At 34.6% G+C, this 23,690-nt stretch overlaps 4 protein-coding genes across 8 annotated transcripts; all 4 read left to right on the top strand.

The window, feature by feature from the left end:
* On the top strand, window positions 5,072-6,269 carry LOC105170100 (dCTP pyrophosphatase 1-like). Its single transcript, XM_011090711.2, has 2 exons — window positions 5,072-5,313; window positions 5,661-6,269. The coding sequence occupies exons 1-2, from the start codon at window positions 5,179-5,181 to the stop codon at window positions 5,928-5,930; spliced, it is 405 nt and encodes a 134-aa protein (XP_011089013.1). The 5' UTR covers window positions 5,072-5,178; the 3' UTR covers window positions 5,931-6,269.
* LOC105170244 (beta-glucosidase BoGH3B-like) lies at window positions 10,140-13,514 on the top strand. The gene is made up of 9 exons (XM_011090915.2): window positions 10,140-10,357; window positions 10,877-11,081; window positions 11,192-11,282; window positions 11,377-11,522; window positions 11,615-11,858; window positions 11,976-12,080; window positions 12,184-12,366; window positions 12,474-12,672; window positions 12,808-13,514. The coding sequence occupies exons 1-9, from the start codon at window positions 10,141-10,143 to the stop codon at window positions 13,302-13,304; spliced, it is 1,887 nt and encodes a 628-aa protein (XP_011089217.1). The 5' UTR covers window position 10,140; the 3' UTR covers window positions 13,305-13,514.
* LOC105170243 (beta-glucosidase BoGH3B-like) lies at window positions 14,369-18,562 on the top strand. 4 transcript variants are annotated; one of them, XM_020696850.1, is made up of 11 exons: window positions 14,369-14,599; window positions 14,801-14,869; window positions 14,989-15,220; window positions 15,376-15,580; window positions 15,808-15,898; window positions 15,978-16,123; window positions 16,250-16,493; window positions 16,594-16,698; window positions 16,875-17,057; window positions 17,138-17,339; window positions 17,612-18,562. In XM_020696850.1, exons 3-11 carry the CDS (start codon window positions 15,004-15,006, stop codon window positions 18,106-18,108), a joined length of 1,890 nt encoding a protein of 629 aa, XP_020552509.1. In that variant the 5' UTR covers window positions 14,369-14,599; window positions 14,801-14,869; window positions 14,989-15,003; the 3' UTR covers window positions 18,109-18,562. The 4 variants fall into 4 exon arrangements, with proteins under 4 accessions (XP_020552509.1, XP_020552510.1, XP_020552511.1 ...); XM_020696851.1 differs by having other exon boundaries at window positions 14,977-15,220; XM_020696852.1 differs by having other exon boundaries at window positions 14,970-15,220.
* LOC110012609 (beta-glucosidase BoGH3B-like) lies at window positions 19,594-23,149 on the top strand. Of its 2 annotated transcripts, none has more exons than XM_020696952.1 (10): window positions 19,594-19,752; window positions 20,107-20,340; window positions 20,571-20,775; window positions 20,882-20,972; window positions 21,054-21,199; window positions 21,293-21,542; window positions 21,639-21,743; window positions 21,826-22,008; window positions 22,105-22,306; window positions 22,453-23,149. In XM_020696952.1, exons 2-10 carry the CDS (start codon window positions 20,130-20,132, stop codon window positions 22,947-22,949), a joined length of 1,890 nt encoding a protein of 629 aa, XP_020552611.1. In that variant the 5' UTR covers window positions 19,594-19,752; window positions 20,107-20,129; the 3' UTR covers window positions 22,950-23,149. The 2 variants fall into 2 exon arrangements, with proteins under 2 accessions (XP_020552611.1, XP_020552610.1); XM_020696951.1 differs by having other exon boundaries at window positions 21,290-21,542.

Genomic DNA, 23,690 nt, shown 5'->3' with positions numbered 1-23,690 from the left:
CATAACCCAACAGAAATATATACATTTTGTGGGCTAAAAATCTGGTTCATACCTCTTTTGACTTCTTTTCTTCATTTGAAATTTAGTGAATTATAGATATATATCCACACACTGACAGTGACAGTGACAGGCATAGAGTTTTCAAGAATCACATGCAAACATTTGAGTCTGAGTATGAGACACAGTTCCTCTAAAAGATGGAGCGGATCAAAGCTGCAAACTACATGAAAAAGATCAATCAACTCTTCACTAAAATTAGGTAGAGGTAATATAGTTAGAAACAGACAAAAACAAGGTAGAAATAAAATTATATTAATGTAATTGTGAAGTTCATCACCCATTTAATATTTATCTACCATATATGAAAACAATAATAAATTACTTTATCTTAACCATAATAAAACCAATAATATGTTACCCTTCCATTCAAACCCACAGAACAAAGCGTCTTATTTTACTTTATTTCAGGTGGTCTGCGTCAGTTCAGTTTTATGGTAACATGGATTGTCCAACTTTGCTCCGGTTTTGTCCCCCCACCCCAACTTCACTTGCTCCACTTCACGTGCCTACACCTCCTACCTTCCACCTGTCCCTATTTTGTTCACAATTAAGATTATATTTTATTTTAATATAAAATTCATTATATTCGATATATTTATTAATTATTAATATTGATGATTATAATTGAGATCAAAAGATTAGATAAAAATATGAGCAAAGGGTTCTTAAATGTGTATCATCATTAAATAAACAGCAGCTGGTGTATTTATAGCATATGGGCCAATTGTGCGAACCCAAATGGACTTGATCACCATCATCCACATGTCAGCCATCTGTGTTCTCCCTAGATGTCTGTCGGCTCCGTAGGCCGGGCCTTCCCTCTCCTTAGAATGTTCCTAACTCCTGGGCCATCCTCATGAATTGGGCCCTAAGTGTTGGGTTTTCACATAATATCTTATATCGATATGTAATAATTATTACTCTTAAAAATATAAAAAGAAAAAACAGAAAAAAAGATATGGGCACAGTTTTTAGAATCTTGGCGTGTACTTACAGAAAGAGTACAAATGAATTTAACGATTTAACTCAATTCTAGGACACGTGTGTAGGTAAAAATGATAATATTACAGATACGCTAGTTTGTACCATATTTTTTTATTTTATCCTTCGAGTAAGTTTGTTTGTTTGTATGAAAATTAATGGAAGAGAAATAAATTTCATTATAAAGGAAAAAATTGTTTCAACAAGGAAGAGAAAATATCAATACAAAAGAAAGGTCTAAAATCAAACCTGTTAAAATCATTGTAATTCAATAAATTACAGAAGCACTTTTAGTAAACAAATTCTAGCCGTGTAAAAGAAATAAGTAAAGGACGAAATAGTATTTTGCCTTCATTTACACTAAATAACGTAAATTTGGAGCAGTATAAATATCTCTCTTCATTTGAGAAGGAGCAGTATAAGGACGACCCCTTCAAACTCCTCAAGACTTAGGAATTTCCAACGTTCGTGAGCACAACAACGAAGCCAGGACTGGGGCTACAAAAGACTCCAAATCATCGCCTTGGGCAAGGACAAGACTAGTATTTATATCAAACATACTATAATTATAATATTTTCAATATATATTTATTATCTTTATTTTTCTCTATATGTACATAAAACACAACAAAAAATTGAAAAAATCCAAATACTATATATATATATATATATTTATTTATTTATTTATTTTTTTCCCTATTTTTTACACAACACATCAACAAGATAAGATGAGATGTAAATGGTAACGTAATTATCTTAACTTTGATTTATTTTTTATATACACTCTCACCTGCTTCTATTTTCAAGTCTTTATAAAATTTCCACTTTTTTCATAAAGAAAAAAGAAAATATACAATTTTTTAAGAAAAAGGCTATAATGGTCAAATTTACTTTGTTCGTTACTATTTACTATTTTTTTTATCTCCATCAATAATTACAATATTGTGTTATATATATACATATATATATATATATGTGTGTGTGTGTTCATAAAATGACAGCAATTAGTGAATTTATTGATGAAAGTATAATGTATCAATTATTAGAATCTTAAAAGCGCGTTGGTCTTAAGTTGCTAGTGAAATTTAGTGGTCAAAATTTTTGCACTAACTTTTTTCATCTGAAAAAAATTGAAAATAATTATATCAAAATCAATTTAACAAGCTGATTTTTGTCAACTTCCCAAACTCCAATCCGAATAAAGTAAATAATATAAAATTAATTTTTTTAAAAAAAAAGAACTTTGAAAATAAGAGAGTAAGTGATAGTAAGTTTTTTTTCTTTTAAAATTTAATGTAATTATACATAAATTTTCTTAAATTTTAAAATTTATATTTAATACCTTTGAGATTTGCTATCGTCTAATAAATGAATTCCTTTATTAGTCAAAATTTATCGAATTTATAAATATTAAAAAAAATCGGATAAAAATCATATATACCCTCGATAGATTTATTATTGATTTACTGCACGTCAAATAATTTTTTTTATAATCAAATTACCTTTACACATCTTCATATATTAATTATATCATCACCGTTATAAATGTAGCTTAGTAAGAAAAAATTGTTTGACCTCAATAAGTAAGTAATAAGTCAATTGAGGGTAAATATCAATTTTCATTCAATTTTTTGTTAACATCAATAAATTCAATAAATGTTGGCTAATGATACGGATCTAAACCTTATATATAAGTTTTCAAACCGCAAGATGTTTATGAATAATTGCATCAAACCTTATGAAATATGTGTGTAATTAATCCTCCTTTTTAATAAAATTCGATATGATATCATTTATTATATTAAAATTTAAATATATTAATATTTTAAAATTAACAAATATATTGAAAGTAAATAAATAAAAAATAATAATACTACAAAAAGTAAATAATAAACCCATATTGGGTGGGATTAAAATTCAGAATGTGGTAACACTAAGACATCCACCGCACCACGCAAGCGAGTCTGATACGAATACTATTATTATTATTATCATCATCAATACCAAACACCCACAAATTATGTTACTGTAAGCAAACACCAACTGAGGTAAGAAAACAAAATAGAAAAAAGAAAAAGAGAAAGGTTGGGCCCCACCAAACACGCACACACGTACATATGGAGGCATAATCCCGCAGAGTCACTTACCTGTCGGCCGCTCTCCTTTACATATATACTATTTTTGTCGTCTCACTTCCTAACCATTCATCCTCTTATTATTTATTGCTTTTTTCATATTCATCAATTATTATTTTATTCCTAAAATACTTTTTTTTTCTTTTATTTTAATTAAAATTAGTGATGTGACATTATTATTTTCAAATACCAGATAATACAAGTCTTGAAAGTAGGTTGAGTGATAATTCTCATATTTTATAATATACGATGTTGCTCCTTCACACTCAACTTTTGAAGAAAAATTAATTAAATTATGAACTTTGCTCAACTTAATTATAATACTTTTGAATAAAATAATTAATCGATATAATACTAAATCATGTCAAATAAAAAAACTACAGTTCGAATTTTAGAGTCACACAATCATAAAGGGGAGTTCTATAGAATTTCACAAAAACAATACTATTTACATATGAAAATATATTAAAATCTTCAATATTTTCAATTTGTCATCTTTAATGCTTTAACTTTTAAATTTGGACGACTGTTTTATACTAATCATTTATTGATTTATTGTATATCGAAGAAATATTTTTATAATTAAATTACCATCATATGTCTTTATATGTTAATACATATGAGAAGGTATTTCTCACTATTTAAGGGTAATTTATTCTAAAAAAATTATTTGATTTGTAGTATATCAGTAATCAGTCGATCGAGCGTTGATATCAATTTTTATTCAATTTTTTTTGTTAATATCAACAAATTCAGTGATTTTGACTAACAGATCAACTTATTTGTTCGGTGGAGGCAAACCTCAAGAATATTATATTTAAATTTTTAAGTCATAAAAAATTTATATATAATTACACTAAATTTCAAGGGAGGAAAGTGTATTATCCCTAATAATTAATTGGTATTCTTATGTGAAAAAGCTTTTGATGCACGTGTATTTACAATTTTGGTGGCATAAGTTGTCTCATATTTCAAGGAGGATTGTGTTGAATAAAACATTTGACATTCTCTTTGCAAATCACATAAGATCTCATCACGTGACACTCATATTATGAATTATACATAATAAAACTTTTTGAAATAATAAAAAATTCTAAATTCTAAATAATTCATAATTTTGGTCAAAATGTATCAAATTATATTTTAAAAAGAATATTTTCCTTATCAATATATGTTTTGTTTTGTAAATGGCTGTAATAAAGGGTTTTGGTCAATGATGGTTTTAATTATATCAATTAATCTATATAACAGTTTTTTTTGGTAAAAAAACTTTATATTTTTAAACCGAATATGCGTTTTTAATAAAATCGTAAGGTTTGTCTTAATTTCTTAAAGTTTGACATTTACTAGTAAATATCAGCAACCAATCAATTTTTTTTTTTTGAAATAATGGGAAAAAAAATCAAATTCTAAGAATTATCAGATTTGGTCAAAATTGATTCATTGGGGTCAAAGACCCCCTACCTATTATCTATACTTACTATTTATTAATACTCAAAACTTTAAAGTAATTATATTTGGTAAGACAAAATATGAGTTGACTAAATTGTCATTATCTATACTTATTTTATTACAAACAACTAATTATTTATTCAATTAGTTACATTAATTTTTTTTTTAATTCAGCTGCAATAAAATTCATTTATTTTGTTAATTTTGATAAATAATTTATTTAATTTAATTAAATAAGTACAATAAAAAATTAGGGTCAAGTACTAGTTATAGCTAATAGAAACTAAATGGGGACGAAAACTGAATGAGGGGTATTCCGTCATTTTATCCGTGTTGTTGTCGCGTGCAAGTCAGTGAATAGAGACGAGTGCTCCTGTTTCCGCCGGTAGCCTGTAACCTCGCTGGAACCGAAGCCTTTTAAATACAAGCCAGGCCCTGCTGCTCTATTTCCCATCACATATAAGTATAAACAAACACTGAACAGAGCAGCCACCTTGTTTGTCGTCTCAGTTTTCTCGGTGGGCGTTGTTCGATCAAAACTGAGTGAAAAATGACTGGAGCCAAACAGGGCGGAGGAGGGGAAGAGCCTGTGACCCTTGACCTTCTCAAGAGGAAAATGGATGATTTTGCAAAGGAAAGAGACTGGGAAAAGTTCCACAGCCCTAGAAATCTTCTTCTCGCTCTGGTAATTGTAAATCCATTCATACTCCTTTGTTTTTTTTTTCGAGATTCTTTTTTGTTTGTTATATTCACATGAAAAAAATATAAGCCCTTTTTTTAATGGATGAAGATCTGAACTATTTCGATTTATTCATTTATTTTCTTGAAAAAGAAGATATTGGAGAATTTGTCTTGCAGCAATAAAACAGGCGTGTGGGCTGATTTTTGGATCCTATTTTCACTTTTGTTGCTCTGTTTTGCACTTTTTCACCTCGTACCCTTTCCTTAGATCCCAAGAAAAGATTTCAACTTTGTCCTTTCCACCCAATCAAACACTGCGACTTCAGTTTCACCATTGTTTTCCCAAAACAGGTGGGAGAAGTAGGAGAACTGTCGGAGATATTCCAATGGAAAGGAGAGGTGCCCAAAGGGCTACCGGATTGGAAAGAAGAGGAAAAAGTGCACTTGGGAGAGGAACTCTCAGATGTTCTGCTATACCTGGTTAGGCTGTCTGATGTTTGTGGGATTGATCTTCATGAGGCTGCTCTTCGCAAGATTGAGCTCAATGCGCAGAAATATCCTGTGAAAAAAGAGTCCTCGAATAGGTACAAAAGTAGTGATGACCCCAGCGCTGCAGCTTGAGACCTGTTCTCCACTTTCCTAATTTGCCTACCCCCATCCATATCTTTGCTTTTTGCTGTGCTGTAAATGGAAAGTTTAGGTCTTGGGGGTGAGGGTGGGGGTGGGGGTAGGGGTAGGGGTAGGGGTAGGGAGATGATGGGATGAGATTTTCTTGTATGAATGAACTGGGGGGGTTGGCAGTGATGTGATGTCTCTATATTTGTGACTGTTTCTACAGATGCATGTTTTCAGTTCTTTCATTTCATGTCTATTGTCTCCAGTTCTTGTTTTTGACTTTCGCTGCCTTATTTACTACTGCTCTTGTCTATTTCTTCAATACAGAAATACTATCAACAATCATCACCTAAATGTCTTTATTATTCTTTCTTTTTTGGTTTGCTGAAATTTAGGTGCATTTCATAATTAATTATACAAATAAAAATTTAAATTAAATTTAAGAATTAATAGGTAAATGAATAATTGCAATGAGATTAAAAGTTGAGTGTGGGCAAATTAAGAATCAAACATAGGATTATTTGATTATATAAAAGTATAAAATTATTTGATTTTATTAAAATTGCAATTGGGTTGAAGGTGAGTTATTTAAAAATGAATATGAGAGTGAGAGTGAAGAAACCAAATAAAAATAGTAAATAGCATGAGGGGATGAGTGAGTGATGCATACCAACTTTGAAAGTGAGGCGGTGGGGATGGGATTGAATGGAAGGGGTGTCTTGTCGTGGGCTATGACAGACTATATATATAATTGCCCCAAATGCATTTTATTCTACTAAGTATGCGCAAAATGTTGATTTTGATACAAGCCTAATTCTAATAATTCCAATGGGGTCAGCTCAAACCTCCTTTTGCTAAAATAAGAGATTCATTCTAAAATAAATTAGGAATACGATGAGTAGAAAATAGTAAACCAACTATTATTATAGTGCTGAAAATGTCGCATAATTTATTAATTACTACTGGTAAAAGTATATTAATTCCAATAATTGAAAGAATTAGGGTAAGAGGAAGGTTCATATGTAACTACTTTAATATTTATGTCCCTTCTTATTATTATTGGATTAATAATTAGTGAATTATTATTATTTATTTATTTTTGAAAAAAGAAAAAAAGGAGTTTCTCAAACTCTTGCCTGACACAGACCATATTCCCTTTTTTTTGAGAAAAAATAATTAAAAAGAGATTCTCTTTTTTATTCCTATGCCACGTTACTTACATTTTCTTGATGGAGGGTTTTTGGTCACGTTGAAAAACAAGCCATCGGACATCAATGTTTTTAGAATGGGATTATGATTGAAATGGTCAAATTACTGAGTTATTGGTCCGAGCAATCATATCGAATTAAAAAAATTGATTAATCCAAGATACATTATATATATATATTTATAACATATCAATATATTATATATTAGTTTATTAAACCTTATTGATTATTAGATGTGGCTTTCTCCCACATTAAAGCAAAAATAAGTGATACTTAAACATTTTAAACTCCAAATATGAAAATTTTAAGTCAAGCTTATTATATCATATTGAAAAAGCATAAGTTAAAATTTAAACACTTTGGACTATATATATGGAAATTTTAAATCAAGCTTATTATCCCACATAAAAAAAGTATAAATTAGAACTTATACACTTCAGATTATAAATATAGAAAAACTTAAAATCAAATTTATTATCCCACGTTGAAAAAGTTTAAAGCAACTTAAACACTTTAAATTATAAATATGAAAAAGTTTAAGCCGAGCTTATTGTCCCACATTAAAAAAGTATAAAGCAAAATTTAGCATATTAGACTATAAATATAAGATGGAAAAGTTTAAGCAAAGCTAATGTCCAACATTAAAAAAATATAAGTCAAACTTAAACCCTTTTGACTATAGATATGGAAAAGTTTAACCTCTAAAAAATTTAAATTTTACTAGATAATAATTTTTTTTTTGAAATGGTCAAGATCGACTTGATTGATTTTGGCTGGTTTGACCACACCGGATTTTGAGATATGAACCAGGCTGGACACATGGTTGATTCCCAATTGAATCAGTTGGTTCGACTTGGTTCTAAAAACCATGCCTAACATTAGAAGAGTGTGTAGCAAGGTGCCGTACTTGCATAGTTAAGATCCCACCGCTGCAAGAATAGAGTGCGCCACCGTCCGACGCCCGCGACACAAACCAGCCCCAACACTTGTGCCGCCATCACCACCGTCACTTAGAATAACCAAGATTCCAACTCCAAATATGTTGTAAAGCGAATATGTAGGTAGTTTTATATTTGGAAGAAATTTTAACATAAAGCACTTAAATAAATCCTTGAATATGATAAAAGCGCGCATATATTTCTATTCCATCTAGGGAACAAGGATTTTTGCTAGGAAAATAAAAGGATAATGGTAGTAAAGTTGATTTTGGCTGTTTGCTTGGCTTTAAAAGTACTAAGAAAAAGGAAAATAATAACAACAATAATAACGAAAACATGTAATAGAAGAGGTTTCTTTAAAAGAAAAAAGAAAACGAGTGATAGAGGTTAAATGATTGCTGTCACTCGTCACAGGAAGGCTTGTTGGGGTCATGGACTGACCGAGGCAACAACGTTAGTGAAGAAGGGGTCGTTTTGGTGGAGACATTTGAACTAATAAGTCAAACACATAATAGGAAAGGGAATAAGAGTTTCTGGATTACGTAGCATGAATGGAACAATGAAGAGAGTATTTATAGGTTTGGTGGCCTTGCCCTGTTGGCCCTTTATCAAGGCCTGTTTCATGGTTCAAATGCAGGCCAAGTCTTGGGCCACAATAGCCCAGGCATCACTAAAGAAAAAGATTATTTGTTGGTAGACAACTAAAGAAATTGGGATAATTATAGTATTCTAGTTAAAAAACGTGGGTTATTACACATCTACGTATGTGTGTATTGGGTATAAATTAGAGGTATATTAACTAGTATGCTTTTATAACATTAAGAACCCAACATGTTAGGAACAGGGATAACAAATTTATTGGTGAAAATGAATTGATTAGTGTAGACAAATATCCAACTCAATGGCAGGTTTGGTGTAGATTTGTATTATATGTATATATTACTATAAAAATAAAGGAAGCAGCCGGAGCTACGTTTACATAGTTAATTTCCTTCTAGCTAGTAGTCACACTTTGCACCGGAAAAGCTGCAGATTTTTCAGACAATATTTTCTACGTAGTACCTAGGATTTAAAATTGGATAAGGCTGGTCCCCTCCCATGCATCTATTGGAGTAATTAATTTCAAACACAGCCGCATGCACTAGCAACCTACCTCTCCAAAACAAAACTATCTACGTGTTTCTGCTATATAGGACCAACAATTTTCGTGAATTTCTATCTCATCCTCAATACACACACTGCACGCGTAATAACTAATCAAATTCTCATATACAAAACACACATCCACACACACATTACATGCAAGAATTTCATTCGCATAGCACAAGTTAACAACGAATAAAGTTCTCTTTCGTCTGGGGAGAGAGTACGTCCATGAACTCGTTGGAGCTAAATCAAGGAGGCATGCAGTTTCGACTAAAAGTTCATTTTTAGTAAAAGGAAATTAATTATAGTATGAGTTTTCAAAATTATACTTACTATTTGATCCGTTCTGACCAACTAATTAATTGCAAGAACAAACCATATTTTTTGCGTTGGCATGCATGCAAAATCATGGTAACTGGTTCTGATAAGTGCTACTAGTTAATGTTCTTGAATTTTCCTTATGAAAAATCATACAAGAATTGAATTTTCAACTGCATGAAAGTCGTTAATGTTGTTAGGACTTTGCATACGAGGAAACCCGTCTTACTTGGCACTCGATGTGCCGTAAGTGGTCTAAGATCACAAGTTAGGTAGGCTTTTTTGTCATGTCATACATATGTCATGCACGAAGATTTTTTCCCATGATGCGTAATAATTAATTAATTTCATCAAATGGTATTAAATTTTGAGTTAACTAAACAATATATATAATTTGAATGTGACTAAATGAATTTGGAATACTATAAAGTATTTAATTTGAATTATAACTGCTATAGACAGACCCGACTCATTGATTTAGAGTTAGGTTACAGGTGTGTACATGTGTAGTATTTAGCTTGAAATAATATCTCAAGTAATGAATTTATACTTAATTCTCTTTCTTTATTTCTTTTCCTTTGTATAACAGGTCCTGATTAGCCAGCAATGGGCAAGTTATTAGCAAAGCTGCACATAGTTTTGTTGCTGTGGTTAGCAGATGGCAGTGAAGCAGAGCACCTGAGGTACAAAGACCCCAAGCAGCCATTGTATGTTAGAGTGAGGGAGTTGATGGGGAGAATGAGTCTTGAAGAAAAGATTGGGCAGATGACTCAGATTGAGACAAGTGTTGCATCCCAGGATATCATCAAGAAATACCACATTGGTACATGTCTCTCCTACATTTATGTATTATAACAATGATTCTATTTCATAATTAAGCTATGTTTGACTGTGGAGCCCGACTTAACTTTAGATTTTGGTTCAACTATTACGGGTTTAACTCTATATTGAGTTGGTGGTGGGGGAGGGGTGGTTGACGGACACAAGGAGCAGGTCTTGGACGATATAAACCTTAGGTTCAGGGGCAAATTTTTTTATTTTTTAATATTTGACAGGTGCGTTGCACTTGATAATGATCATATATATAATTGGCGAGATTGTATATAGTAGTATTGTACTGTTCTGGACACAAAATTACTTTACATGTCGTATGTTTGATTTTCCTGTTTCTCGTACATGTTTTACATTATGTTTTGTCCTAATTGTCTCTCTGGCCTATCTCTCGGATCATTGGGCAACCCTATAGATAACATGCTCGATGCACCTAGAAGTTTATATAATTACATTACAGATACACCGCTTCTCTTTTATGTTACTATTAAGGATTGGAATGAACTTGCAGGTAGTGTTTTGATTGGTGGTGGAAGCGCACCGGCTCCATGGGCATCTGCCGAGACGTGGATGGACATGGCCGATGATTTCCAAAAGGGCGCTCTTTCTGACCGTCTTGGAATTCCTGTCATTATAGGAATCGACGCCATTCATGGCCACAACACTGTCTACAATGCCACAATTTTCCCACACAACGTTGGCCTTGGTGTCACTAGGCAAGTCCACCACATATATATTGAACGTTTTCTCAAGAGAAAACATTGTTCTGCTGCATTAGTTGCTATGTAAATGTTGAGAATGACTGAATTCTATGAAAACTTATCAGGGATCCGGAGCTTGTCAAAAGGATCGGAGCAGCAACTGCTCTTGAAGTCAGGGCGACTGGAATTCCTTACACGTTTGCTCCTTGTATCGCGGTAAAATAACAAAAAGCATATCATATCATCAACTGTATTAGTCTCTTACCACATTGAGCATCCGACTAATTTCATGTTTGGAATTGTGTTTCAGGTCTGTCGGGATCCAAGATGGGGCCGATGCTTTGAGAGCTACAGCGAAAATCACAAGATTGTTCAAGCAATGACTGAGATAATACCCGGCTTACAAGGAGACGCACCTGCCAACTACTTGTCAAACTTTCCCTATGTGAACGGCAGGTATATAACATAGGATAAATTCAACCAAGATTTGGTCACAACGTAACATTTTCGTTTTCTGACAAATCTGGTTCTTGCTTTATGTGGAAAAGGACTAAGGTAGCAGGGTGTGCAAAGCATTTTGTGGGAGATGGCGGGACGATTGATGGGATTGACGAGTACAACACAGTCACCGACTGGGACAGCCTCAGAAATATCCACATGCCTGCATATCTCGACTCAATCAGAAAGGGCGTGGCCACTGTAATGGTTTCTTACTCCAGTTGGAACGGCAAGAAGATGCATGCGAACTACAATCTCATCACGGGGTATCTCAAGAACAAGCTCAAATTCAGAGTAAGTAACAGAAGCTCTCAAATACATCAAAAGTTCGTTGTTGTTTGATTAGTATCTAGTGAAAGTTTTTGGTGAGTATGTGTAAATTGATGTCTTCTTTGTGTTGATTCATTTCAGGGATTTGTCATATCAGATTCAGAGGGGATTGATCGGATAACGACTCCACCACGTGCTAACTATACTTATTCAGTTCAAGCTGCTATTCATGCAGGAATTGACATGGTAAGAACTAGGTGAACACACCGTGTCCGGTTCTATGTTTCTACTGAGATCAGTAGTCTGTCTCATAGTTTGCAGTTTCATGGGCGTTGCTGACTATTTACAGGTCATGGTTCCTTATACATATGTTGAGTTCATTGAAGAGCTGACTTCACTGGTGAATAGAAACATAATCCCCATGAGCAGAATTGATGATGCTGTGGAGAGAATACTGAGAGTTAAATTTATCATGGGACTGTTTGAGAATCCAATGGGCGATCGTACGATGTTGAGCCAACTAGGAAGACAGGTCTAGAACATCAAGTCAAACCACTCATGTTTAATTTGTTAGAGATGAACATATCAGTATTCATCGAAGTATTCAATATCTGATCAAGTAGTTTGAAAAATGTTCAGGAACATAGAGAACTGGCCCGAGAAGCAGTGAGGAAATCACTCGTGCTCTTGAAAAATGGTAAGAACCGGGATGAGCCGTTGATTCCACTTCCGAAGGCAAGAAACATACTTGTGGCAGGCAGTCATGCAGACAACATTGGCAACCAATGTGGAGGGTGGACTATAGAATGGCAGGGTCAATCTGGCAACATTACAATTGGTATGTCAAGCATTTTGAAAATTTAACATAAAATACGTATGTTGGTTCTGTTGTTCTTGTTGGAGTGTGGAGCTTGACCAAACAGCACATTTAGTACCAAGTGAGTGTTTTCTAAATTCTTGTCCTGCTTTATAGGTACTACAATTTTAACTGCTGTCAAGAACAATGTTGATTCTCATACAGAAGTTGTCTACAGCGAGAATCCTGACAAGGCATTCGTGAAGTCCAGTGACTTCTCTTATGCTATTGTAGTTGTGGGAGAACTGCCTTACTCAGAATACGTTGGAGACAGTAAGGACTTGAGAATGGCTGATCCCGCTTACAGCACGATCTCAAATGTATGTGGAGCTGTCAAATGCGTTGTGGTAATAATCTCAGGACGACCTGTTGTGATTGAACCTTATCTTGATCAAATTGATGCCTTAGTAGCCGCTTGGCTGCCCGGGACCGAAGGCCAGGGCGTGGCTGATGTTCTGTTTGGCGACTACGGTTTCACTGGCAAGTTAGCGCGAACTTGGTTCAGGACCGTTGATCAGCTTCCAATGAATGTGGGCGATCCTCATTACGATCCTCTGTTTCCATTTGGCTATGGTCTTACAACCAAACCAAGAGAACTAAGAGCTGCACAGTGAACCAAACAGCCTTCATGTTCTTAGGTTGTTGATCTACAATCATAAGTATATACATGTATACACGGGCACAATGTCATTCTTGAGATTTCTCATGGTAGAAGAAGTTTCATGTTTTAGTGTCAACATTTCGTCTTTAGGAAATACATAATGTAGATGTAATGGATAAACATATCTCTCCTTTGTAGTTTTTTTTTTTTAAAATGTAAGTAGATTCCAATTGTTGTTTATAACTTTTTATGTATCAAATGATTTGATCTGAATGCTATGGCTTTGTTTGGATTTGTTACTTCGCATTTTTCGAGACAAGATAAAACACACTTAATGTTTGTTTTTGTGTTTTTGCACTTTATCTGCGTGTTTTTCTATTTTTCAACTTTCTATATATAATATATATATATACATTTATATATATATATAATATAAAATAAACATGATTTGACAATAAACAGTAATTTTTCTCTCAAAAGTACAACATTAAACATAAAATATTTATATATAAAAATATATGATTTGACAATGAACAGTGATTTTTGTCTCCCAAATTCCAACATTAAACCTACACCATTTATTTTAAAATATTTTAAATTTTTTCAAAACACAAAACAAAACAATTAAAATACAAATCCAAACATAATGTATGCTTGTTGAAGTTCCGATTTCTTGAAAACATGTCACGATTTTTCCTTTTGTTATGAGCAAAATTTTGTGGAGGAATTTTCTTATACATCAACCAATTAAATAAAACCAATCATCATGAAATATTATTATTATAAAAATTTGTTGAGATATTATTCAAATTTAAGAAGAATATAATTCATTATCTTGGCTAAATTAAATATAAATCACGTAAAAATAAGCGGATAAGGAATCGAAGTTGGTTGTTCGTGTAAGTAAACAATTCCTAAGAAGTCTCTACAAAAGTGGGTCAGAAGATAAGGTCAGCTTTTTTAAAGAATTCTTAACGGATATATTCCCGCCTGAGATTGAACTACATTATCTATTTCTTTTTTTCTTTTTAAAAAAGAATTAAATATTCTGAGAAATATATTAATCAAAGCATTTGGTGTCAATCAAAATACTCAACAAATTCAAGAATCCGTACATCTCAAGAGACAAACGTTAATCGATGGGAAAAGGCGACAATAACTAGGACAGTGGGTGTCGGCGAGGAGCCACCGTCACCGTCTCCCTCTCCCTCGACCACCCACAGCCACATCCACTCTCTTTATTCAAGTACATCGAGAAGGACCACTTCAGAGCTTTCGCTCCAGTTCGTAGTATTGAAGGATTTCTTGGTACTAAAGGCTAATTACACCTATTCAGCATATGCTGTTAGAGAATCCCATGACATGTTCGCGATAAATGAAAAAATAGTGCAATAATATCAAGATTTCAGGAAGCACTGTCCCACTTGAGTTGATAAGAATTTCTTGTTTTTTTATTATTAAAAAATGTTTACCCTTTAAGCATATTTATTGTCTAGTTGACCTTTTCAGACCTATTCATTGCTTGAATTGGAGTTTCATTCAGAGCCCCTTTATCAGAAAAAACTACTTTCTTGATTTGTGAGTAATTTCTTGCTATTGGTTCTTATTTGTAGATCTGATTTCATTCTTTTTGTTGCATGTGAATATGAAATAGTTCCTAGTTGATTTTCATGGTTAGTGTTTAGTATTTTCTTCAGGTAATTCGTTGGGAGATGGTGACGGTGAGGTTGTCGGCCCAAATGGCGGTTGTGGTGGTGCTCTGCTTCCGTATAGAAGCAGAGTACATGAGATACAAAGACCCGAAACAGCCGTTGGATGTGAGGATCGAAGACTTGATCCGCAGAATGACCCTTGAGGAAAAGATTGGCCAGATGACGATGATTGACAGAAAGGTTGCTTCTGCAGATATTATCAAGGCATACTTCATTGGTATGGATTATGTAGCCCCCAATATCATACAGCAATTGAAACATAAGATGTGATTTATGATGCTTCTTTCCTAAGAATAATTTATGTTGTATGAACAAAGTGGAGGGATCTTGATTGCAACCGTTATGGCTTATTAAGAAGCATGAAGTTTGCAGGTGCTCTTCTGAGCGGCGGGGGGAGTGTGCCGGCTCCAAAGGCTTCTGCCGAAACTTGGATCAATATGGTTAACGAGTTTCAAAATGGTGCTCTCTCTACCCGTCTTGGGATTCCTGTGTTTTATGGGATTGACGCAGTTCATGGCCACAACACTGTCTATAATGCTACAATTTTCCCTCACAATGTTGGGCTTGGAGTTACCAGGCAAGCCATTTTCTCACCTCCTGCTCTATGTTAAAAACCATATTGTGAATTTCTCTATTTTTCTGCGACATGATTGAATCATATGTTCATGATCTCAAACTTAGAGGATGTCAAGAATAGTCTTTAGCTCTCTTGGGGACTTTAGACGCTCTGATTTTGATTTTATCCAGCCAAATCTTCTAATCTGTTTTCTTCAAATGATTTAAAATCACATGAACTCTTAATAGGGATCCTGAACTTGTTAAGAAGATAGGAGCCGCAACTGCTCTTGAAGTTAGAGCCACCGGAATCCCCTATACTTTTGCTCCTTGTGTAGCGGTGAATAAACCAAAAACATGTCTGTTCCTTCTGACTCTCTCTGGTTAACTGCAGTTTTTCACTTGTTTCATTCTTACAGGTATGTAGGGATCCTAGATGGGGTCGTTGTTTCGAAAGCTATAGTGAAGATCATGAAATTGTTCAAGCAATGACTGAGATAATCCCTGGTTTACAAGGAGATCTTCCACCTGATTATCCAAGCGACTTCCCATATATTGGTGGGAGGTAAGATCATTTCTCTATGATTCTTGGGTTGTGCTCTTGAAATATAACTGTAAGAGAGGACTCTGATGTACAAAGATTACTATGTTGTCACAAAAGTCTCATGATTGATTGATTCCCATAATGAAGGACAAAAGTTGCAGCATGTGCCAAGCATTTTGTTGGAGATGGCGGCACAACTGATGGCATCAACGAAAGTAACACCATCATAGACTGGGACGGACTGCTTAGCATCCATATGCCTGCATATCTCGATTCCATTAGAAAGGGTGTGGCCACGATTATGATATCCTTCTCAAGCTTGAACGGCACAAAGATGCATGCCAACTATGATCTTATCACCGGATACCTCAAGAAAACACTCAAATTCCAAGTATAACAATCTTACAGTAATCTTACATCTTCTTTGTAACTTCCTCATTTGAATTACTAGTATTAGTGCAAATAATTGCTTTTTTGTGGTTGATTCATAGGGTATCGTCATATCAGATTCTCAGGGTATTGACAAGATAACCACCCCATCACATGCTAACTATACTTACTCAGTCGAAGCAAGTATTAATGCTGGAATCGACATGGTCAGTGAAAATGGTTACCATATTATATCCCTTTGTTGAATATGCTCTAAAACATATGTTAGTGCCAGCAAAAATCCATATCTAAGGAAAATGGAATAGTAAAGAAATACAATAGGAGATCTCTAAGTTTTCAGTCATGTACACATTTGCTATAAAGTTGGCTTTACTTGTTGCAGATTTTGGTCCCGGAGAATTTCACAGAGTTAATAGATACCCTGACACTGCTGGTCAAAAAGAACGTCATCTCTATGAGCAGAATCAACGATGCTGTTGAGAGGATACTAAGGGTTAAATTTATCATGGGTCTATTTGAGAACTCAATGGCCGATTTCTCCTTGGTAAACCAACTTGGGAGCCAGGTGCGTCATGGGAGCCCACTCAGCCACTTTGTGAGTTGAAGTTCTCCATCTTCTTATTTAACGATGATATTGTTGAGCAGGAGCATAGGGGGTTGGCCAGAGAAGCTGTGAGAAGATCGCTTGTCCTGTTGAAGAACGGTGAAAACGGTGATGCACCATTGATTCCTCTTCCAAAGAAAGCAAAGAAGATTCTTGTGGCTGGAAGTCATGCCAACGACATTGGTAACCAATGTGGAGGATGGACGATAGAATGGCATGGTCTTTCTGGTAATATTACAATAGGTATGTTTTCAATGTTTCATAATCAAGAATTTAGGCTGGAGTTAATGATATATACCCAAGTTCTTTTGTTGGTTCGTTATCAGCTGAAATGATGCAAGTATGTGGCTTTTTCTCTAGGCATGGATGTCTTAACTCTTGATACTTTACTGATGCTATGAATGTTGTCGTTGAACTCTGCTAAACGAGTTAATCTACCGAATGCAGGAGCCTGTCTAAATTCATTTTGCTCTTCCTATTTCGCTTCAATAACATCAACTTCATCTTGTTCACAGGGACCACAATTTTAGCTGCTGTCAAGAACACAATTGATCCTCAAACTGAAGTCGTCTACCACGAAAATCCCAACAAAGAATTCATGAACTCCAATAGCTTCTCTTACGCCATTGTGGCTGTTGGTGAGCTGCCTTATTCAGAAACTGTCGGTGATAGTATGAATCTGACAATAGCTAAACCTGGTTACGACACAATCTCCAACGTCTGCCAAGCAATAAAATGTGTCGTCGTCATCATTTCCGGGCGACCGGTTGTTATACAACCATATCTTCCCCTAATAGACGCTCTTGTGGCAGCTTGGCTTCCGGGAACCGAAGGCCAGGGTGTAGCTGATGTGTTGTTTGGCGACTATGGTTTTACAGGAAAGCTTGCTCGTACATGGTTTAAGACAGTTGATCAGCTTCCGATGAATGTGGGTGATCCCCATTATGACCCTTTATTTCCGTTTGGCTTTGGTCTCACAACCACACCTAGAGATATGAAAGAAAGCCAGTGACATGTACCACTTAATTTATTCATCAACACATCCTATCCATTCACTATAATGTATGGTTAAATTCGTACTTTTATTGTGGAAATTTCATGGATTTGAGTGAACACGTCCCATTGAGTCTGTCAGTACAGATAAGTCTGATCGAGACGAACATATTATTGTTAGAAGGTCTCAAAATTTCAGGTTTTGATGTAATTACAATTGTACATGAAGTGGGATTTACATGGGTCTACAAGAATTGGAGCTTGGACATCCAGGAATCACACACGAACGAAAGCACATGATAGACTTGTTTCGTACGTGGTAAACAGTAATGGAAAGCCAAAACTAAGGACAAGTTGACAACTCGTATATGCATGGACTTGAGCAGGCAAGCAACCGCAGAAGGCCAGTCATGCATCTGTGGAATTGGAAATACTATGTATTGAAGTTGATAATATTTCTTACAATATCTTCCCATGCTTTGTCTGTCTTTTTATAGGATAAGGTTTTGGTTTTATGTTACTGTCTGCATTTTCTTTTTGGTCCTTAAATCAGAAGCAACTATTTCTGATGCTTTATTGGCTAGAAATAAACTTAATATCCACCAATCATACGCGATTAAGCAACTCCGACTATTTATATATATATATATATATATATTGAAATTCATTTGTGTTATCCCTTTTCTTCATGTTTTAACTAGTTTCATAATTTCCATTCATACTCCTTTTTATTTGTACATTATAGTAACGAAGAAAAGAAAAAAAAAAATCCAATTATTAAAATATTTTAGTGGTTTTACGTGTGAGTTGGCCAATTAAACATTCATTTTTTGTGTGTTTGATGTTTATTAATTAGTTTAATTCAACTTCATCAAATGATAAAAGATATTCAAGTGAAGAAATAATTAAATAAAAACACATGCGATGTGTGTATATGTATAAGAACATTATAAATTGAATTACTGACGTTGTTATTTGAATAAAATAAAAAGCGTTATATTTTAGAAAATAACATATCTCTTTTATATCCCATGTTAAATATATATATTTCCCAGTCATTGCACCCGAACAAATATTTAATGAATCATCAAATCAATTCGCTCTGCCATTATGATATCTTCTCCTTCCATGGACCATTGACAAATCAATTAATGCCGATGATCCATATTGGGAGAATTTAACTCCTGAAAGTCAGATAAGTTTCTTTCTTTTTCATTTTTTTTTTATCAATTCTTGAAATAATTACGGCGGCAAAATGGGATTCAGATAAAGTAAACACGTCAAGTTGCAATGGGATATATAGCAGAATAGATAGGATTTAATTATGCGTCCGAATTTTTCTAAGTTGTACCAAATTTGACAACTTATATATATATACATATCATACTGGTGGAACACGAGTGCATAGAATAGGAAAGATATCGTATGAAATTGTCTAACTCGATTACGTTACAAAAAGCAGCGTATACGCCATCTTCTGAGTTAATAACTATATATATATATATATACAAGGCGAGAGAGAAGTATGCCATTGTAATCAAATTTCCCATAAGAAAAAGAGAGAGAGAGAGAGCTCCTCATATTCTTGACACCCTTTTGAGTTTTGAAGGTGTGGATAAAGCGTGTGCTTGTGTGTGTAAAAAAAGGAGAAATTTCCTTCAAGGTATGGATAAAGTGCGAGTGTGAAAAAGAAAACTTCATCACATTCTTCACACCCTTTTGAGTCTTGAAATTGTGGATAAGAAGTATATGAGTGTGTGTTTACTTTGATATCACTCGCATTTCACTTAACCAAGGTTATCAGCATTGTTCTTGATTTTGAAACCATTTGATGTTAATGCTGCATGGTTTATTTGATTGAAGATGGCAGTTAAATGTAGCTTAAGATAGCAAAAATGACTGGCGGATGCGTTTGCAATTGATACATTTTAATGTACTCAATCCTAATTGATCTAATGCAGGTTTGACACATTTGCATATTAATCTTGGAATTATTCAGTGCACCATCATGTTTCAGGTCCAAAATTCTTGTTGATCAGCATGGGGAGGGTTACGGCGGCGCTGGTGGCGCTGTGGTTGTGGACGGCGGTGGTGGAAGCGGGATACATGAAATACATGGACCCAAAACAGCCGTTGAATGTGAGGATCAAAGACCTGATGAGTAGAATGAGTCTTGAAGAAAAGATTGGGCAGATGACACAGATTGAGCGCAAGGTGGCATCCACAGATGTTATCAAGAAATATTTTATCGGTAGGTGTGCCAAATTTTTTATCACTGCTAGTATTGTTGACTTCCATTGATGATTTATTTAGAACACACTAAACAGTTTCTTGAATCAGTACAGCAGATGTGTTTCTCTTTATTTAAATTAGGCACATAATATCAAAGAATAGTTAGATTTGACTTGTACACTAATCCCCGGAAAATGTAATAAGCATGAGTTATTGTAAAGATCCCTGAAGTGTGGTAACCTCCTACAGGGAGTATTGTGAGTGGGGGAGGGAGTGTGCCAAGGCCCAGGGCTTCTGCTGAGAATTGGATCAACATGGTGAATGAGTTTCAAAAGGGTGCTCTTTCAACCCGTCTAGGGATACCCATGATTTATGGAATTGATGCAGTTCATGGACATAATAACGCATACAACGCCACGATTTTCCCGCACAATGTAGGTCTTGGAGTCACGAGGCAAGTCCAACTTCAAGATCAACTGTTAATGCTATTGATGGATTCAGGAAGTTTTATTCTTTTTGTGTATGATGAAAATTTAGTTTTGCATGTAACTGAACATTAGGGATCCAGATCTTGTCAAGAAGATCGGTGCTGCAACAGCTCTTGAAGTGAGAGCAACAGGAATTCATTACACTTTTGCTCCTTGTATAGCGGTAATGAAGTTCATCCTGTCGTGTGAACCTTTACATTGTATCACTTTAGTTTACTCCAATTCATGAGTCCTGTCCTTGCAGGTATGCAGGGACCCAAGATGGGGTCGCTGTTACGAGAGCTATAGTGAAGATCATGAAATTGTTCAATCAATGACTGAAATCATACCTGGTCTACAAGGAGATGTGCCATCAGATTATCCAAAAAACTTCCCATTTGTGAATCCAAGGTACACATGATCAACATCATATCAATGCAAGAATGATCTGATACTCCTAACATTTCTATCGGATTTTTCAATTGGTATACCCTTTTTTAGTAGTCAAAGGACAAAAGTTGCGGCCTGTGCAAAGCACTTTGTAGGAGACGGTGGCACAACCGATGGTATAAATGAGAATAACACTGTTATAGACTGGAATGGGCTGCTTAATATTCATATGCCGGCATATCTTGACTCAATCAGAAAGGGCGTTGCGACAGTTATGGTATCATACTCAAGCTGGAACGGCAAAAAGATGCATGCCAATTATGATCTTATAACGGGGTACCTAAAGCAAACGCTCAAATTCAAAGTTAAGATATTGCATTTTTTGTAGTTTTTTTATTTACTCCAAGTAAAACGGCTCAAGAAACTCATGTATAATTGTTTCTCTTGGGCTGAATTTCAGGGCTTCGTTATATCTGATATGTGGGGCATTGATCGAATAACGACTCCTTCTCGTGCAAACTATACTTATTCTGTTCAAGCTGGAATTCATGCTGGTATTGATATGGTAGGTGAAGTTAAATCTCAGCAAAATTTACTACACTTGAACAATCTTCTTCATGTTGTTGGATTTGGATGTTTTATCATAGGTTATGGTTCCAGACGAGTATGTCGAGTTCATTGATGATCTCACTTTACTGGTAAAGAAGAATGTGATCCCAATGAGCAGAATCAATGATGCAGTGAGGAGGATCTTGAGGGTCAAATTTATCATGGGCCTGTTTGAAAATTCAATGGCTGACCTCAGTTTGGCTGATCAACTTGGAAGCCAGGTCCATTGCCACAGCCACCTAATTGAGTGACTGCCTTGCTTCTCTGTTTTTCACTCACCTAATTCTTCAGTTGTATCCGTTTTTGTTGATCAACAGGATCACAGAGAGTTGGCTAGAGAAGCTGTGAGGAAATCACTTGTGCTTCTGAAAAATGGTAAAAGCAGCAACCAGCCAGTGCTTCCTCTTCCAACAAGTTCAGAGAAGATACTTGTGGCTGGAAGCCATGCCAACGACATAGGCAACCAGTGTGGTGGATGGACCATTGAATGGAACGGACAAACGGGCAACATTACAGTCGGTATGTTCAGATTCTAAAACTCTCTAGAGTAAAGGCATGATCCTTCGTCTCAGTGAAGTCAACACAATGCTTGTCTAAATCGAGAAAATATAGACGAACAAATCTGTGTTTTCATCTCATTTTGTTGGTCTTTTCTGGTTTTGTAGGTACCACGATTTTGACAGCTGTGAAAAACTCTGTCGATGAATCCACTGAAGTTGTCTACAATGAGAATCCTGAGGCTGAGTTTCTCAAGGCCAACAACTTCTCTTATGCCATAGTAGTTGTGGGAGAGCTACCTTATGTGGAAACAAACGGTGACAGCAAGAATTTGACTATAGCTGAGCCTGGTTACAGCACGATAACTAACGTCTGTGAAGCTGTGAAATGTGTTGTCATTATCATTTCTGGACGGCCCATTTACATTGAACCTTACCTTGAAAAGATCGACGCCTTGGTGGCTGCTTGGCTACCGGGGACAGAAGGCCAAGGGATTACCGATGTTCTATTTGGTGAGTATGGTTTCACGGGCAAGCTTGCACGTACGTGGTTTAGGACAGTTGATCAGCTACCAATGAACATTGGTGATCCACATTATGATCCTTTGTTTCCATTCGGCTATGGTCTTACAACCAATCCTAGGTTGCTAAAGGCATCCCAGTAAAATTCTATCAATCACGTTCGTTTTCTGATGATCCACATTGTCTTGTTTATAGTACATACAATCTTTCGTATAATTAGTTGGGATCAACTAAATTCGATTCAAATAAGAATTATGGGAACTGCTCCTTCTTGTTAGATTGTGCAGAAATCTTGTGGAAGAAAAAGTCTGTATTATTCTTTCTTAAAATTGCTTCACTCAAATTACTTGGTTGTCTGAATTTCTTTCATGGTTTCTTAAATGAAAGCAAATAGAGCTAAAATTGTTGTAGTTATTAAGATAATTGTACTAAGAAACTGTGTAAGATTTATGGTTGAGTGTTAATCTTATTCCTTTAGGTGACCTTTACTTCTTGAAACAAATAATTAATCGCTATTATATTGGAAAAAATTCAAAAACCCCCTGTGATAATAGAAATATTTAAAAAACCCTTTATAAAAATTAAAGTATCGAATATCCCGTGTAATATAAAATAAAGTTACCCCCCTCCCCCCGTACAGAAATTGACCTACACGCGCTTTTGATTGCGAATTTGTTATAAAAATACCTTTTTTTTTTTTATAATTTTGCCCTTCTCTCACCTCTAATATATATAATATTATATATTTATTAATAATAAAATATTATTTTATATAATAAATATTTAATTAAAATATTATATATATTTATTAATAATAAAATATTATTTTATATTAATAATTATTTTATTATTTATATAATGAAATATAATTTTAATTAAATTAA

Source organism: Sesamum indicum, linkage group LG9 (genome assembly GCF_000512975.1).
Source record: "Sesamum indicum cultivar Zhongzhi No. 13 linkage group LG9, S_indicum_v1.0, whole genome shotgun sequence".
In the NCBI taxonomy this organism is placed as follows: domain Eukaryota; kingdom Viridiplantae; phylum Streptophyta; class Magnoliopsida; order Lamiales; family Pedaliaceae; genus Sesamum; species Sesamum indicum.
The sequence above is the reverse complement of the archived record's forward strand: the minus strand, read 5'-3'. Positions and strand labels throughout refer to the sequence as shown.